The 18,585-nt window shown below is 44.0% G+C and overlaps 1 protein-coding gene across 4 annotated transcripts in view; it reads right to left on the bottom strand.

Annotated features, from left to right (window-relative positions):
- Positions 1-2,104: 2,104 nt before the first annotated feature.
- sema5ba (sema domain, seven thrombospondin repeats (type 1 and type 1-like), transmembrane domain (TM) and short cytoplasmic domain, (semaphorin) 5Ba) overlaps positions 2,105-18,585 on the bottom strand; it is a 129,393-nt gene continuing 112,912 nt past the window's right edge. For 3 of the 4 annotated variants that reach the window (XM_069533398.1, XM_069533397.1, XM_069533401.1), the window contains 12 exons: positions 17,919-18,036; positions 17,460-17,644; positions 16,024-16,167; positions 15,280-15,427; positions 14,929-15,154; positions 13,808-14,020; positions 11,233-11,403; positions 9,479-9,547; positions 8,846-8,983; positions 7,102-7,146; positions 5,385-5,590; positions 2,105-2,755 (listed from right to left, as the gene is read on the bottom strand). In XM_069533398.1, the coding sequence (XP_069389499.1) occupies positions 2,579-2,755; positions 5,385-5,590; positions 7,102-7,146; positions 8,846-8,983; positions 9,479-9,547; positions 11,233-11,403; positions 13,808-14,020; positions 14,929-15,154; positions 15,280-15,427; positions 16,024-16,167; positions 17,460-17,644; positions 17,919-18,036 (1,840 nt within the window). In that variant the 3' untranslated portion in view covers positions 2,105-2,578. The remainder of the gene's footprint in view (positions 2,756-5,384; positions 5,591-7,101; positions 7,147-8,845; positions 8,984-9,478; positions 9,548-11,232; positions 11,404-13,807; positions 14,021-14,928; positions 15,155-15,279; positions 15,428-16,023; positions 16,168-17,459; positions 17,645-17,918; positions 18,037-18,585) is intronic. The other variant, XM_069533400.1, reaches the window with a different exon arrangement.

Consider the following 18,585-nt stretch of genomic DNA (forward strand, 5'->3'; position numbering starts at 1 on the left):
ATCAGATGACTGGCTTTCGCACCGGGCCAATAGAGGCAAAGTTTGGATCAAAAATACTTCCTCTGGATATCCACACTGTGTCCACATTTCATGTTCAGTGCTACGCCGAGTTCTTCTCAGCCTGGGCTCACGTGGAAATTTGATGTTTGAGCAGCTGGGAAAGGTCGAAAGCCGAAGGCAGTCGGTCACATCGCGGAACTCTGTCCCCAAACAAACCTCATGGTTGTGTGTACTTAGCTGCTGCACTTTTTTTTAAACAACTATAAGGCTTTTCTTAAACAAACAGTGTTAGCTATACAATATACAGATACATTTACATGGTCCTCTTCATGGTCATTAGATGGGCTGCAGAAGGCTGTCGCTCATATATACAGATAGAGCTCTCGTTTCGTGCATGTACAGTAGCAGAAGTGAGAAGCATTTTCTGGGTTAGCATTCATCGATCAGGCAATAATAATAAAATATAGCTGTGAAAATGCCCTTTATAAACAGAGCATTAACTATAAATAGAGTCCACTCAACCTCCAGCAGGAACCAGAGGAGCGACGCTTTAACTTACGACGATTAACATCTGGTACGTGAAGTGTAGAAAAACCAGGAGAACGCCTGGAGTGTCAGCGACAGGATGTGGAAAAAGAAATGCCGTTACAGACCTCCTCATATATAATCATGTGTATGAAAGCATTTACATTGTACAAAATACAGTTTCCTCATTCAGGCATACTGACACGCAGAGAGTACATGTGTCTGCATGGACGCACATCGACACACACGTGCACTCGTTTTGATCTTCAGGCAAACTTCTACGCAAGCATCTTTTTTTTCTTTCTTTTTTAAGTGAGAATACTTTGGCCATGTCAAAGAAAAAACATGTTGGAGAGTTCAAGAATGACGTTTTAATATTGCGAGAAAAAAGCTGTACATTTACAAGAAAAATTCAAAAGAAAATATTTATTTTTATAAGAATAAAGTAATTTTATGAGTTTTTTTAAACAGGTTTTAATTTAACAAGAATGAAATAGTCATTTTATGAGAATTAAGTAAATGTGAGAAACGAGAATTGAGTTGCAATTTTGCAGCAACAGTAAAAGTCCCCGTAACCATTAAGTATTACATAATTTGTGAGACTTTATTCTCCTAATATTACATCTTAATTCTTGAAATCTCCGAATCTTTTATTCTCTAACTTGACCAATTATACTCCATCGTACAAATAGATGTTTTGTAACAATCATTAATTTTCTTGTAAAAATCAGTAATTTTTATTTTCTTTGTGTTTCAGGAACTGAAGATGTGATGGTTACAGAGCTGCTGAAAAACCAAGAAATGAAAAAAGAATGTTTTCATTCAGTGAAGTGAAATTAGAGAAACAACAATTAATCAGCTATATCTTATTTTAACAAAATATTTCCTCCTATGCTACGGCTCATTTGAGCATAAAACAATTATCTTAAAAAACAAACATTAAAAAAAAGAACAAGTGCCAGTCTACTAGCTTATTCTACCATAATAAAAAAACCCAGTCCAGTTGTTCAGCGCACTGGTCATATTTGATATGACCACCGAGCTATTTAGCACTCAGTAGAATCGATGCATCGATTGGAGAATCAATCATTTCTCTTTCACAAGTCTTTATTGTTCTTGGGAGAAAAAGCATAAGTGTTGGAAAGAAAACAGATGTCGCCCCTGCCCTCTGTTGCGTACAGGCATGTTCATAACCCCCCCTTCATAATGTCCTTGGTCCTCGAAAGGCTCCGATCATGAGCAGATTTAAAAGATTATTTCCAACCGGTGACTCCTTCAAGCAGCCGTCCTAAAACTTCACTCAGAAGTTCTTATCTTTTCTGTCACAGGAAATAGCAACAATGGAGGGCGTGCATATCCCCCTCCGCACAACCGGGCTGATATTGATCTCTAATTTATTTCATCATCGACTTCATTGTTGTTCTCCCGCTCCTCGCTGTGTGGCAAGGACATTACGATATGCGCTGTTTATTCTCAGTAACTGCTTTTGTTGTCGAGGGACTCAAAGTTCATTACAGGCTGAGAATGTGGTTTGAAACGGAGAGGAGAAAAACGGTGACCCAGATCCAGGGAAATGGAATTTTTTTTTTTTTTTTTTTTTTACTGTTCTGCTCTTTTCTTTTCTGTAATCGTGAACGCTCGACTCAGCACCTGTGCTGATGTGCCCTTTGTTCATAATAATCTGAATAAAGCCGAAAGTCGCCCTGCTAGGCTTTTCCACTGGATCCTCTCATGAAGACGATGCTCTGGGTTGACACTGCTATGTAGAGTCAGGCCGTTGAGATAACACACACCGAGCTGGCTGCATTGTTGTCCGAGCCCACATCTCCTGATGGAAGGTTCCAGAAACGCCCTTGAAAACACAAACCCTGCCATGCAGAAGAGACAGCGAGGAGCAGGGGCGATGGTGAACAGAGGAACCCGGCTCTGAGAAACATTTCAGTTCAGGTCGGTTCAGTTATGTCACCATGGAGGTTGGGCGGTGTCCGTTTTGGGTCTGCGGCAGAGGGGGGAGGGGGGGGGGGGGGTTGGAAAGGTGGTTGTGGGGCGTGTCTCAGCTGTTGTTGCTGTGGTTGTAGGTTCTGCACGGCGAAGGGGAAGCATTGGGCTGGTAGTCAAACTTGCCCAGCGTCGAGGGGTAGTAGGTGGTGGTGTAGACGTTCGTCTGCTGCAGTGGCGTCGGGTAGAAGTTGGATCGTTCATCTGGCAGAAGGTTGTTTTTATTCAGTGTCTGGAACAATAGAAGCGAAGAAAAGGAATTTTAACGTTCCACTCTTTCAGAATCACACGTTTTACGCGAGTCGTTTCCCTTTCATGCTAAGCTGAGCTACCTGTCTGCTGACTGTAGCCTTATATTAAAAATACAGACCATGAGAGCAACGTCGATCTTCTCATGTGACTCTCAGGATGAAAGGAAATGAAAATATCCCCCAAAATGTAAAAAAGTTCCTCTTAAACGAAAGTGAAAAAAGTGAGTTTTTAATGTAAATCAACTTGTTGTCAGGTGTTTTCTAAAATAGATTTTTTTTTCATTTTACAAATAGAGAGAAACATTTCTCTTAAAGCCAGTAACAGCTGGATTTCATTTTAAAAAAGAAAATGATTTAAATAGTCCAATTAAATGTCTACGATTTTTATAAGAGACACAAATAACATCGGTAATTCTCGAATCAAATATCTCCACTGGCATTGAGGTTCTGATTCATAACCAAAGCAAACCAATTGACCAAATGTAATTTAGCTCATGTTATTTATACCCAGCGCACTAATAGATGAGATGACAGGAATTCACCAGTCTAACATCCAATGCAATGGCTGAGTCTCAGTAGAAGCTGAACACAGGGTGGAGCATTAGTCTAATGTGATCCATGTGAACAGCTCTGGGGACCGAGGCGGTGAGATAATCAGGTTAGAGTCGGTGAAATACACAATGCTGGGCATCATAAATTAGCCTGGAGATGCACCTGCTGGATAAACAGCGCTGCGGCCGTGCACGGTGACATCGGCTGCACCGTCTGACTGCCCTCTCTGGTCATTAAAGCTAATGAGTTCAGGCTCTCAACCCCACAGCAGCTGTCAGTGTCGTGTCCACGCAGCGACAACAATGGAGGCGGGGACAATAAGTGTCGGGAGGCTGACAATCACAAATACAGCGATGGATCATTGTGATCAGGTACCGTGCTCCTGACAGGGCTCCGGGCTTAGACACGGTCATGGTGGTAGGAGGAGTTGAGGTGAACCCCTGCGGAGGTGAACCCCTGCGGAGGTGAACCCCTGCGGAGGTGAACCCCTGCGGAAACCCCAGCTGATGTTGCACGAATGTCGTGTTGATCGCTTCTTTCTGGTGTGAGACGCAACTTCCAAACACAAACACAGTTGAGACTGAGCTGTTATTAGTTTGCGATGTGTCGGAAAGAGCTGTCAAAGTGTTTGTTTGTAATACCAGCAGATCGATATGGTTTCTTATCTTAATCATTTCAAGCTGCTCTGTGATCACTCAGAGGAACCGGGGAGGACGACCTGTCCTCAGCTCTCAAGGCGAGATGGATGCAGCTGCTGACTTCGGATGATGTAGCCGAGTATAAATAAATGAAATGAGTGACTGTGCAACTTCTGAGATGCAGAAGAGTGAATATATGGAGAAAATAATGCCGGCAACAGCCACGAGAAGACAAAAGGATGGTGTCAGATCAACGTATTCGAATTAAAAACTTGGTTGGAGAAACTAAGCGATGGTGACAAAGATCAAACTCAACATATTCAAAGTTTTAAGTTTAGTTCTCCACAGCTGTTTATCACCAGAGCACTTTACAGAAACAGTAACCTGACGCAGCAGATGGTTTGTTTCACAGATGATTTGTTTCAGAACCATCTGGGAAGGCTTTGTTGGAATATCTTTAGAAAAGAGCAGGAACTCTCAAAAAATAATTGGCGGATGATTGGATGAACCATCTGTCTATCACGGTCTATTATGGACCGGGAAACCAATAAGAGGACGAGCGAAAACTTTTCAAGATTCAGGAACTTTGTTGTCATTGTAAAATTAAGTGTTATCTTCAAACCAAATTGTGTTTTTAAAAAGATTTACAAAGTAAAATATACACATTTAAAAAACGACTTTATAACAAAAATACAAAAATAAGGAAAAGAAGTGAAAAATAAAGTTTTTCAACAGAATATAAGAAAAACACAAGTCAAGGTAACATTCACTACAGCAATGTCCGGGCTGACTTCAAACAATGATGTTAACGAGCCGCTGCTTCTCGCTGCAGCTGCAAGTGGTTCCTGCCTCATGGACGCTGTTTTGACTACAAGCGAATGAATTGGAAGTCTGGAATAATGGATTCTATGGATTCTTCGTTGCAAGGTTACACTGACGGGAAAAATCAATCATCTCCCCGAGTTAATCAACAATCAGTTAGAGAGCGAACAATGCAAAGTGCAGAGAAAAGGACACAAAGCTGCAGTAAAAGTCTACGAGCCTCTGGTGAAAGTACTTTTCTTGACTGGTTGTAAATGTGAGTGCACAGTAGAGTGATAGCAGTGGGAGGTGGAGGGCTGGATAATGCTTTAGAAAGTTAATGGGGCCCATTAATAAGGACTTGGTTTGTGGGCTGCAGGTAGAAAAAGACTTAGAGCCGATAGGTTCCGTATAAGAGCGAGGAGGAATAGAAATGAACGGTAATTCATCTTCTGTGGTTTGCGCTCAATTGAGATAAATGCATGAATAAACGCTCTAAATAAAACATGAATCACATTCAGTGCCCTTGAATTTTCTACATTTCACATCGGGTGTGTTTGTGTAACACCAGGTTTTACGACATACTACCTTTATCCGTGTGAAATTTAAAAACTCGTACCTTGAACTCCATGGGCGTGTACTTCTCATTCTTTGGCGTGGTGTTGCCCTTGTAGTTGAGGTGGTTGGGGGTGGTAGGGTGGATGACGGCGGACTCCTGCGAGGGCTTATGGAAACGCTGACAGTAGACGTAGATCAAGAAGGACAGAAGCCCCGCCCCGAGGAAACAGGACACGCCCGTGGCGATGAGGTGGATGGAGGTGAATGCTGGGAAATGAAGGAGACGTGGAAAGGTCAGCATACATTATTGCACCCCCATTTTGATTAATGGTAAAGTAATTAAGACATAACTGTAACTTCCTCAGTTAAATTCAAACAGTGAGCAGAGCAGGCGGGACCTCGATACAGCGACTCCACTTTTTTATACAATGGGAGGAAGTGGAGATGCGGCGTCCATCTTCATTCATAGTCTGTGGTTTTCTCCGACACAACCTCGTTTGGTTATTAAAAGTAAAAATGATGTGAAGTGTGTGTTCGAGGGGGATCAGTACTCTCAGCAAAGACCTTGTTGACTTTTGGATTCTTTCATTGCTCCCTCAAGAGGAGAGACGTCAGTGCTGATTATAACTGTGGAACACTGCGGTGGAAACGGTCGGTTCTTTGTTTCTCAGACTGAACTGAGCTCGTGAAAAGGTCGTGTGGCTGCGTGAGGAGAGGACGCTCTGAGAGACCTGCTGAGTTCAACTTCTCTTTCTTCTATTGATGGAATACAACACTGACTTCTGCATAATTACCTCAACAAACGAGGTTATGTCGTCAACCTTGTCCATTTATGTGTTGGTTTGTTTCTTTTTAAGCTAAATAACACATTCAAATGATTTCCATTAAACTTGGTAGAGTTACACGGTTTGAATCAGGAAAGAAGGTTTTTTTTACTTTGTTAAAAATTGTGAGATAGTGATTTCGTTCAAAATGTTCAAAATTGAGTGTCTCTGTGTTGATATCGGTCTTTTCAGGGACAGAAATGTGCACTTGAGTTTATAATTTGGGTTTTGTGCTTCCTATGAGGAAATAGTTAGGATACAAAAAGAAAAAAGAAAAGAAAGAAAGTCTCAAGGTTTTATACAAATCAGACACACAGAGCCAAACTGCGTTCTTGAGAGCTTCTTCATTTGCCGTTATACAATAGTTTTGACAAATCCAGCATGTTCCAGGTACCACACTGGTCTGCATCCTTCGGAGGCTGCATTTGAAGACCGATTGCATAACAGCGGCGCAGCTAGACTGTCCAATTTTGAAGGCTCCTTCAAATGTGGCAGACAAATGGGTCCTTTAATCTCTGAGAAACAAAGGCTCCATTCCAAGCCCTACCAATCCCAGGATTCATCGAGCTTTAGTGATGAAGAAAAAAAATCAAGGGGCATTAAAACTTTCTTGTCGTGTCCAATTTTGGCTCTGTTGCCAAGCAACAGTAATAATGGCGGCACTAGCTGGTGATGGCGACCTAGAGCCTCTGTAGGCCAGACTGTTTGATTTTGATTCGGCCTTGGTGGTCTACCAGGGCCACGAAGACTATCACATCCTCTAAAGGATGCAGCTACAGTGGCCAAAATATTTAATCTTCCTCCTGATCAGCTGTTTGAATTTTGCACAGCCTGAAATAAACACTCGCATGAAGATGCACATATAATGTATGAGAACTCACATCATGGTGCAGACATCTGTGGAAACAGATACAAGGACAGGAACAAAGTGAAGGCAGCTGTTAATCCACTTACCTCCGCAGTGTTGGTCCTTATCAAAACCAGATGCAGGGAGAATGACTGCAGAGAGGAGAGGAACACAGGGTCAGACACACACCTGCATGCACACACACACATGCACACACACACACACATGCACTCTCCCTGGAGAAACAGCCTTCAGAACACACAACCAGCGACTGTAACACCGGGAGAGCTGACACATGGAAAAACAAAAACAGGGAATGAGAAATTGAGATGTTGCTTAAAATGTTCTGCAGAGATTTTTTTTTTTTTAGCTTCGGCGAATTCAAAAGGTTCCCTGGTGAGAGCGAGAAAACAGCTCCGCCGTAGTGACCCCCTCTAGATGCTGTTACAGACGCTTGACGGCAAGACAATTATTTACAGCGACGACACATCCTGTCCGCTGCCGAGGAGGAAACAAGGAGGGGAGCAGGGAGGGTTGACGTGTGTGTGTGAACACTTTTAATTGCAGTGCCACATCCCTTGATTAATTTTTTGGCCTAATTTTCCAGCTCCCTCGCAGCCGCCTCCTCTCCACCAGTGACCTTAACAAATCCGTCCATCGCCTCATTGAAATTTGCACTGAAATTAGATGTGATTTGGTGTTGTGACAACCCATTAATATTAATCGCCTTCGTCTGGACTCATTAGGGATTCCGTGTGTGGACGGGCTGACTGCGGCAGGCCATGAAAGATCATTTCAGGAGAAACTTTTCACAGATCGTCATAGGTGACACGGCGAGCTGAGGCCGACGGGGTCAACTGCCAACTTGTTGCATTCGCATGGACTTAACTGTGGTTAATGAGAAGAGGCGGATGAGTTTAGTGCACAGGGAGGATGCAGGCTGCATACACACAGATGAGGCATATGGATGGATGTGAACGCAGAAGGTGAGGATGATGACACTGAACGACTGCGATACTGTGACAATGACGGATGAGCAAAGTTAAACTTAGGATTCAGCAAAGTCTGGCCGTCAGTTTGGTAACTGAGGCTGAGCTGGCTTTTACCATCTGGGCTCCGAGACTCTGGAGTTTAGACCTGCTGGCACTTTACCTGTTTTTAAATCATTGCTTCAAACATATTTTTAGAGGAAAGTTGGATTTTGAAGTGGCTTTATCAGATGTTGCTTGATTTTAATATTTTCTTGAAATGTTTAAAGATATTTTTGAGCATTTTCACGTTTGTTGACTGGATAGTAGGTGTGAAATGGAGAGAGAGAGAGAGAGAGAGAGAGGGGAAAGGGGACGAGTCACAACCGAACCAATAGCTGTGGCAGGAGGACAGGGTGCCAAGAGAATGTAAGAGGTCAAGCACACTGTGTAGAATCTCTTTCCACATTAAACCTCTAAATTTACAAGTTTCTATGTGTCATAAAGGGGAAGTGATGTCCTGAAGGTTATGGAAGCTAACAAGCGACCAGACGAGTGAGACAGCAGAGCTCATCCCTCACACACCAACATCCCGGCTCCAGTGGAGCCGCTCAGTAAGTGCTGGTGTGGGCCCCATCCAGGTGTGAATGTGTGAACCTGTGTGTGATCAGGGGTTTCCAGTAAAAGACACGATGTCTCTTGGTGAAAAAATCCAGAATAAATATTGAAAAATAAGTCAAACCAGAAGCATGACTGAGAAAGAAACTGCAGTAGCAAAAGTTTCACACAGGTCGTCTCCTCGAAACTTTGCCAAAGTTGGCCAACCTTGACCTGCTGTGATGGAGGCTGCTCGTGCACAGCGTGTATCTGAGAACTGACTCACCAGGTATTTCATTGCAGTCTCTGCGCTGCGTGCTGTTCCCCACACATGGAGTGTTGCCCTGAGCGCCACACACCCGATTCCTCATCTGCAAGCCTGAATCATCACACGCCGACCACAGCGACCAGGCCATCCAGCCACCTAAACACAGAAAGAAACAACAATCAGCACAAACCCAGACAACCAACACAGGCCTCATCAAACTCAGGAGGCCTGGAAACCAACGCGCCCACCCAGGCCGCCGCCGCCCGCGGCCAGCGACCCTCCCGGCCAGAAGAAGAGCCCGAACACACAGAAAAGTGTTTGTGATGTAAACAGGATTGGAAGAGTGAACCCGTGGAGAGTTTGTTTAGTGCATAGTGGAGATGTTTGTCCTCTGAGCAAAGCTTTAGAGTTGTTTCCCCGCAGCAGGCAACAGAGCAGTAAACAAAGGCTGCGACCCAAGAGGGAAGAGAAAACTCCAGACGCTCAGCTCCTCCCTTTGAACCGCGCACTTGAAGCACTCTGTCACCCTGTGTCTAAAAGCACCGGAGTGAAGGGAGCGATGAAAGGCTGATGAGAAAGCTGGTTTGTTATTCAGGGTGCTCTCGAGTGCAGAGCTCTGGCAGCGAGGGCCCGAGTCCAGGCCTCTTTTACCTTTCCTGTCAGTCTGGTGCTCAGCGACCGGCCGCTCAGTCGCCACCATCTGCTCCCTTCTCGCACCATCTAGACGCACAAAACACACAGACCACCTGAAACTTTTTTAATAACCCTTCGATGCTACAGCCCACTTTAATTGCTTCATTTATTCCCATTTATTTTTGTCACCCGGACGACCTGACTATTCGCTCTGTTGAGTCAGAGGCAAACCATCGGGCCTGAGGCTCCTCGTTAGTATTCTGTCCCGACACCGCTTCCTGCTGTCCTCCATTACTGGTGGACACTTGAATCAAATGACCTACGACAGGAGCATCAAATATACCTGTGACTGACAGCCCGCTTGCCACTAATTACTCATGCAGAGAGGTAAGCGGCACCAGCAGGACCCTCGGTAGATGACCGACGCGGGCCTGTCAATAACACACGCACGAAGAGGAGACAGATCCGGGCTGGAGAGGTTGTTAGCGGACAGTCGATCGGTACAGGCCAAAAGGGATGGATTGGTCAAACTGGAAAACATTAACCTGATGAAGGGGGATGATTAGCATCTCGACAAAGGCAAGGGAGAAAAGACATTTATCTTTCTTTGTCTGTAATTACCGAGGAGGCCGACTGTAAGAGTTACTCTCCCCGTGAATGACAGGAGCGAGGATTCAAAATGAAAAGCAGCCGAGGAAAACGACGGCTAAGGGGAAACTGCTATTTAATTCAGACAGAAATCATCTGCACTACATCACTGTAAAAACACACACACACACTTTTGTTTTCCCGCATAGTGACTAAAGAAACAGGCTGAAAATGACAAAACCCTGAAGCTTTGACATTAAACCTGAGAATCAGAACGAGGCAGAACAGTTATTATGAGTTCTGATACTCGGATCTCATGAATAATTCAGTGTCCTTGTGAGAGCAGAATGAGATTAGAGGGGGGAACATGGAGGAGGCTGTTAAACATCTCATCGTCACGTGAGACTTTGAGCTGACCTCCAAATCAGTGACAAAAAAAAATGAGCATCAGATTTATTTCAACCTAATTGTGGTTTTCTTACTGTATTTCTTTTTCCTGCGCCTTGTTTACTTGTTTTATAACATATTATAATTATAAAACTGAGCTCTTGACACCACAAAGCCTCGACAGCAGACAATTTACAAACACTCACAACAAATGCATTAATTGAGCTCCATTTATTCATTCCCACTGGAATCAAGTTAATTTTAATTGTCTGTACTGTTCTGTAATAATATAACCATGAGTGCAGTGTCCATTCTAAACCTGTGTCTTGCATTGGGCTGTGGTGCTGATGCTGTTCAGTTTTCAAGTGTGAAGGTGATAAGACGAACAATTCTCGAGATCTGCAGAGATTCGTCAAATCAATCTTGAGAGTCATCATATTGTGTTGTTTGTTTGCTTACCTGCACTTTCAGATGCTTTGTGTGAGATTCGCGTTTGTTTAACACAACAACACAAGTGGAACCTTTTACACAGAGGTCGCTCAGAGCTCCAGGTGCACGGTGGGAAAGACACGGCGGGAGGACATTTTGTTCTGGCAGCGTGACTCTGTTGATCTTTTCATATATCTAGAAGCTCTTTTGTTCATTAGGAGAAGATGAAAGAAGCAATTTAGCAAAGGGGGGACAACACATGAGATGACGCAGCGTGGCGGATGATTGGCCGCCTGGAGGCGTGATGAAAGGACCTGGAACAATGGTGGCACGACGGAGTTAGACTCTGAGTGTGTATGTGACCTTACCATCGCAGGTGTGTGTGTTGCAGAGGGCCTCTTCGGTGTGTAGTCCGATGCAGATGTCCCCTCCGTTGGCGGGCAAGGGGCTGTTGCAGGAGCGTGTGCGTTGGTAGTGACCGCCGCCGCAACCCACTGAGCACAGAGACCAGGACGACCAGCAGGACCACGCACCTTTCACTGTAACACACACACACACGTTCTCGTTGTTGAAACGATAAGATGCAGACTAATCCAAACTATCCCTGCTCCCACTTACTCAGTGGCTGCTCTCTCAGTAAAATCACTGTCCTCAGTAAGCCTGGATTAATCTGGGCTGAGTTTGAATGTCAATGACTCAACACTTGACTGCTGTGACGCTTGACTTCCTGCAGACTTGACGAGATTTCAAAGAGTGAGAGAAACATTCAGCTCTTTAGGTTTTGATCTATCTAATCAGTTTGGATCCATCTAATCCGAGAGCAGTGGAAATAAATAGATGCAGCAACAGGGAGGCGTTTCTTCATCTTTAATATCTGAATATTATATGTTTAATCTTATTTTATTATATATATATAATATTTGTCATTGACAGATTTGCAGAGTTGCAAGGCGTTTTCACGCATCTTACCATTTCTTGATCTTGATTAGTCACATTTAAGGGACTAATATGTGTGAGTGTGAGAAATCTGGTGCAGTTTGATCGAATTTAATAATATATATATATAATATATCTTCTGTTCTAATATGTTTTCTACTTCTGTAATAATATCCACTTCCATCTTCTGCTCTGTTGTTGATTATGTTCCACCTCCTGTCTGACTGTGGCATGTTGCTCCATGGGGACCGTTGATGTTTCATGTGATCTGATCAGAGGAGCGGACTAATTGACTGGCTGGTTGACTGGCTGATGTCCGTCTGACTGACGGAGAGAGGCGGTGTTGCCAGGTAACGTCACAGTGCTGCAGAAAACTCCATTAGCTGAGTGGATTAGTGTGACACAGAGTGAAGCAGGCTGTGACCAGCACTCTGCCTGACTGACTCTAACCGGTTGTTTACCTGGCTGACTAGCTGAGTGTCGGATTCACTGAGTAACCGAACGGCTCACTGGTTACCTGACTGACAAACTGCTTCTATTAGTCTCTTACTATGTTCCTGTGTGGCTGTTTTCATTAACGGGAGAAGTCTGAAGATGATCTTAATGTGTTTGTTCAGTTGCTCACAAGCAGAAATTTTTATTTGACCCAGATAAACCAACATTGGCTTCAGAGTGGTGGACATTTAGATTTGAGTCCAAATTATTTTTGACGATATGAAATGTAGGAAAATTAAAGACAATTGGCTTGAAAAACAAATTAGACTCAACTTGAACAGATTAGAGACATTTCTTCAATTTATCTTGAATGGTTTGAGAATTTATCTGGACTGACGTTAGACTTTACCTGGTCTCCACTTTCTAAATGACTTGAACTTGGATAAGTCAAGTCTCATGTAATTGCTCCATTCCTCATCATCACCACCAGTGTTTAGACAGGGAGCCTCCTCCTTCATATCCTAATTCATAGGACTGCTGATGTTAGACTCCAACTGGCCTGAGATTCGACAGGTTTGCTAGCGGATAAGTGAACCTGCACAGGCTTTAAAAAGACACCTGAGATAATAGTTGGATTTCTCTCAAATGACGTAAGAAGTGACTTTAACTTTAACGCAGAAAACAAGAATAAAATCTGCTGCTGCCTGCAGGAGTCAGTGTTGTTCATTTGACATCACAGCACAAACTCAGCTTTCACAAAACAGACTCAGCTGTTTTTTTAGGTCACAGCTTCTTGTAATGAAACTCATAATTGAATTCATGCAACTTGTGACTTACTGACTGACTCAATGACAACATGCCTCTCTCTCTCTCTCTCTCTCTCTCTCGCTCTCTCTCTTTTCCCCCACACACACACACACCAACACATATTCAGTCTCCTCAGCTCCTCCGTATTCCCTCCATCATTCTCCAACATGTTCTCATTGTCAGTAACTATTTCACACTCATTCTCTGTTTGTCTCTGGCCTTGTCCTTCTCTCCATCTACCAGGACGGAGGCGGTGAGAGCGGCTGACACTCGAGGCAGAAGGATTCCTAATTGGCTACCTCGCATTCCAAATAACCGAGGACGCCTCGTCTGGGCTCCTATAGGCTACACGAGTTGGCTGCTGAGCGAACCACTAACAACAACTGACATTTAAATACCCTCCAGGAATTTGATCAGATTTGCACCATCAATCATGAATTTATTCAATATCGTCCAGGATTATTCAAAGTGACAGGTTAAGAGGGTTCAACCCTTTTGTGTGTGTGTGTGTGTGTGTTTTACATCAATGCAGCAACATGTGGTCAGCAGAGTTCAAGGTCAGCTGATTATGGTTTGATGAGTGGTTTGAAATAGATAATTTAATTTGTCGGAGGGCTCTCGCTGCACTGCTGCAGCGTCTGGTAACCATTAGCTAATGAAGCTAATGATCCACTCACTGTTATTCTACCACTGACCTCCCTCTGTCTCTATTTCTGCCTCAGTGTGCACGTCCTCTCCTCACGAACCAATAAAACACTCACTCACCAGGACACGCCTGGACATTACAGTCCTGGTACTCCACAGGTGAGCCCCGACACGCAACAGGGGCGCTTTTCCCCTCTGGTCCGGCACAGGATCGCCGACGGGTGCGGTAGCCTTTGGAACAACTCTGCGAGCAGCTCGACCAGGACTCCCAGGAGGACCAGCCGGCACCTGCCACCCTCACCACAGGGATCTTCAGAAGCTCCTCGACGAGGGCTGGAGAGAAGGGAACAAAAAGCAAAACGAATTAGATTCGATTAGATCGCATGTTATTAGCTCATGTTTGACACTTGAGTACAAACTTCTTGAACCATGTGCCTGTCGCAGTGACCTTTTCCTTCCAACGTTAAACCAGCAAAAGCAGATCTAGACACGATCTAAATGTTCCACAAGATCAGATCGTTAAAATAAAAGCCCTGAGACTTTGAAGACTTTAAAGAGAAAAATATGAAACATGCAGATTCTTTTGAGTGTCAGTCACACACACTGAATACGACTTTGCCAGCAGGCAAATTTCTCTTTCTGTCCGTCCCTCAGTCTGTGTGGGTCTCTCATGTGGGTGTTTCATCAGATTGTCAGTCAATGCGGCACCCCCAGGTGGCTGACAGGGGACGACAGGTAATCATTTGAGTAGAGGGGGACATGGAAAAGCCTCTAGTGGCGAGCAGTGGACTATGACCCCATGTTGCTCATGTGCCAGCCGCTTCTCTAACAGCATAGAGAAGCTAACAGGCGGCCTCTCGTTCCTGCTGGGAGGAATCTTTGCACGCTGCTGCCTTCACTGCATATTTTCATTTGTATCAACTCTCACCTAAAACTGAGTTAATTATAGTTTAAGCAAAACTCCACACAGAATTCATATTGTTGTTATTTCTTCTCGTCTATATTAATTCGGGCAGCTGCGTCTCTACGGGGGAATGTTGGAGGATTCCCCCAAGGACTCTGTGCACAGGTTACAGAGTAAATAACAACATCAGACACACACGATCATGAGTCATACAATAATAAATGGTGATAACTGAGACAGGTAGGTTCATTGAAAAGAAACTGAGGTTTACGAGTCATCAGGTGGTTTTGCAGGCCAATGAAACTTGGAGGCATCACAACAGAGCTGCTGAACTTACTGTCCGTCTCACAGGCCGCCGTTCCGTCGTTGGGACAGAATCGCGTCTCCACCTTCCTGCGTCCGATCTGCAGCTCGTGAGGATCGGACAGGTGAGCTCGGCACATGTAGCGCATCCTCTGCTCCTGACGAGCTCCGCCCTGGGTTACGTTGACGGGCATCCAGGGCGTCCAGGGTGTGTTCCTCTTCACCTCTGGACACGCCTCCAGGTTACAGGCCTTGTATTCCTGGATGGAGATAAGATAAGAATCTCTGGAACCAAGCTACAGCTGCAGAACGTTGTTGTTCAACAATGTCACAGAGGCACATGTACAGATCCTTAGCTTGTAAGCTGGTTGTGTATTTTTCCTACCAGTGCACATCCTGGGCAGCTGTTGCCATTCTCACAAGTGCGGACCCTGGAATGGACACCTCCCCCACACTCGGTGCTGCACTTGGTCCAGGATCCCCATGGCGACCAGAAGATGGGCTGAGGACAGGACACCCCTTCATTACAGAACCTGCAGAGATGGCAGCGGTGGGGGGAGTTCATGAGGATTGATTGGGACAAAATAACAGTGACAGTGAGAGCTGCGGACTTGAGACTAAACCCAAACACAACCATCACAGTGGATCACAGCGATCAGTGGCAGATCAGAAAGTGGTTTTGGAGGCGCGGTGATGCTGGTGATGGTAACAGATGAGAAAATACGTATTTTGGCTCAAGGTTGTAAATATTGAAGCTGTTAGATGTGAAAATGACTGAAAAACAGTATTTACTGATTAAGTCACAGGATAAATCGTATCTCTATCATATCGATAATACGGCTCTTGGATTTTGACCAGTTTGAACAGTCAAAGATGATATTACAAGGTTATTATTTGATTGACCCTGTGAGCCGGTATATGTAAAAACAGGGGTTTTCTTTTGCCCCTGTGTGTGTATGTACAAAATAACTCAAAAAAGTATTAACACATGTTCCTTAACATGTGAAGTCAGAAAACGATGTTGTGTAGTGATGCATTAACCTTTGCAAACAATAACATCAGAGACATGATCTACAGTTTAATTCAGAATATCCCATCATGATGACGCAGTCTTAAGAGCTCTCCTCACCTCTCGTCCCTGCTCGGCCCCACACACACACGGCCGCCGTGTCGCGGTGAAGGGTTGTTGCATGAACGCTGCCGCAGCTCGAAGCCTGTACCACAGGTTGTGCTGCACTGTCCCCATGACGACCAGGGCGTCCAGCCTCCATTTCTGTGGCAACAGGCAGATATTTAAGAACAAGTACTGACCACCTCTGTAGCAATGGTTCAAAAACTTGTATAATTCTCACTTAGAAAATTAATAATTCTCTTACAAGGTGTTCTCAAATGCTCATGGGAAATAATAATATAAGAATTTGGGCTTTTGTCTGAGCTTCTGGAAACAGAGATGCAAACACACAGCGAGCTCGTTCTGAATGGGAAACATTCATTCAATTTGCTTAAGTGCTCTGGTCCTGGGTAGTAGTACTCATGATTTAATTGCCACTTTCTGCTAACGCACAATTCAATTTCGACACCAAGGATTAAATCTGGCACAGCTATCCGCTGGGATGGAAGTGTCTAATCTCACTGTCTGGGCTCCGCTGGCTGTAACACTGACTGGTCACTTCGCCCTGCAGACAGAGGTGCTGAGAGGTGTCACCTACGTATTCTAATAAGATTCACACTCATTATATTTCTCATGTTCGGGCAGGATGGAAATAGTGGCCTGAGGTGGCTGCTTCAAAATCAGTTTGGAAATTGCTGCTACAATGGCAGAGTTTAAGAAAATATGTTAAAGAGTTAATCTGGTCCTGGACTTAACTTTTATACAACTGCTTAATAAGCTGAATCACAGCCTCACTTTTTTAATTTATTATACAACAGGGATTGTATAATTTATCGGTATATTTATTATTTACTAGCAAATACTGTACCAAAGCACAGTTTTAGGGAAAGCGGGTTTGGACTCTTCAAGAAGTGCTCTAAATAAGATGCAATAAAAACACAAAGAAGCTAAAAAATACAACAAATATAATGAAATGAATGACAAATAATTACACACGTTATACAAGAAAAGTACTGCAGTGATCAAATAACCAACATCTAATGAAAAAACTGAGAAAATAATAAATCCACACATTAAACTAAAAGCAGCTCCAAACTAAAAGTGGTTTTACTCGAAACACCACAGATTCTGAAAAATGAAAATGATCTATTGGGCTCATAATTTTCAAGCATATCAAGAATTCAATTTGTCCAGAGGCTGCTGGGTAATTTATAAACTAGTAACAGCACTCACAGGCTACTCTGTAACAAAGTGGGAGACATTGTGAAGTGTTAAGAACAGGATTGAATGAGTAACACCTCGTTTGTTTAGTAGGTTAACTGCAGTTATTATAGGTTTATTTACACTATAGGTCTATGATTCAGTCATTTCAACCTTTATTATAACATTTACATTAAATATGATTTATTATAAGAACTGAGTTGTTGTTGTTAGAATATGGTCGTTCTCTATACCTCGAACAGTTGGCGACTTCGATGGTGGGGCCCTCACAGTTTTTGCCTCCACATCGAGGGGCGGGGCTGTCACAGGACCTGGAGCGACACAAACAGGAACTGACTCCGTCCACGCCATCGTCGTTGTTGCAGGGTTGCCACGGCGCCCAGGGTCCAAAGCCACCATTGGTGGTTTGAATCCGCAGCTGTGAAAACAAACACCAAACATCAGTCGGAGTTATTTAACCAGTTTTCAGAGGACTATAGATTATTAATCTGTTTTGATTCATCCATCCATCCATTATCTATACCACTTATTCACCGAGGGTCGCGGGCTGTAACACAAACAAACATCCAGACGCATCTACGGTCACTTCAGAACTCAACTACCTCTGTGCATCTGAGCCTCATGGGAACAGATGTGATGCTGTGTTTTCACCGTTCCTACAGTAAAATGCTCTAAGATGACGTCATTCTTACCGGACACACGGTGATGTTCTGCTTCCACTGGCTCATGTTGGAGCTGTCCTCCAGCGTGGTGCATCTCCGCTGCCTGAAGTCCCAGCCACAGTAGGGATCCCTCGCCTCCAAGCACAGCCTGCGGGGGAGAGGAGAGTGGAGGAGGGAGGAAGAGTGTGGTGTCAGCAAACCGAGAAGTTTAATCATTAAGGAAGACAGTTGTACACATTGTACACAACACTGTGAATGTACCAGACTAGAAAAAAAGTTGATTTTACATTGGTGTAAAAAGCAGAAAGATGAAACTAAAAACCAAATATCACAGCCCTGCAGTCGTATTAATATACACACATTTTTTTTTAGGCCACTGTGACCTTTGACCAATTCTGCGTAGCAGAGGATGGAGCTGCGGTAGTGAGGGTCCTGCAGATACACATTTTCCACCAACCATGACGTTTCACCATGTTTTCATTGCATCAAATAACTGATTAAAATCAAAGTCATCAGGAAAACACTGGCTCAAACATTGGTGTGATAAGAATCTTTGAGAAAAATATATTGAATGTGTACTTTGACTATTTTGTTTGGTTTATGTCCCACTCACTGACATGGAGGAGACAGTTGGTCTAAACTGCAGCCAACCACCAGGCGGTGATCCAGACATTTTGGCTTCACTTTTGCGGAGCTG

The sequence above is a fragment of the Paralichthys olivaceus genome, chromosome 10 (assembly GCF_024713975.1).
Source record: "Paralichthys olivaceus isolate ysfri-2021 chromosome 10, ASM2471397v2, whole genome shotgun sequence".
Classification (NCBI taxonomy): Eukaryota; Metazoa; Chordata; class Actinopteri; order Pleuronectiformes; family Paralichthyidae; genus Paralichthys; species Paralichthys olivaceus.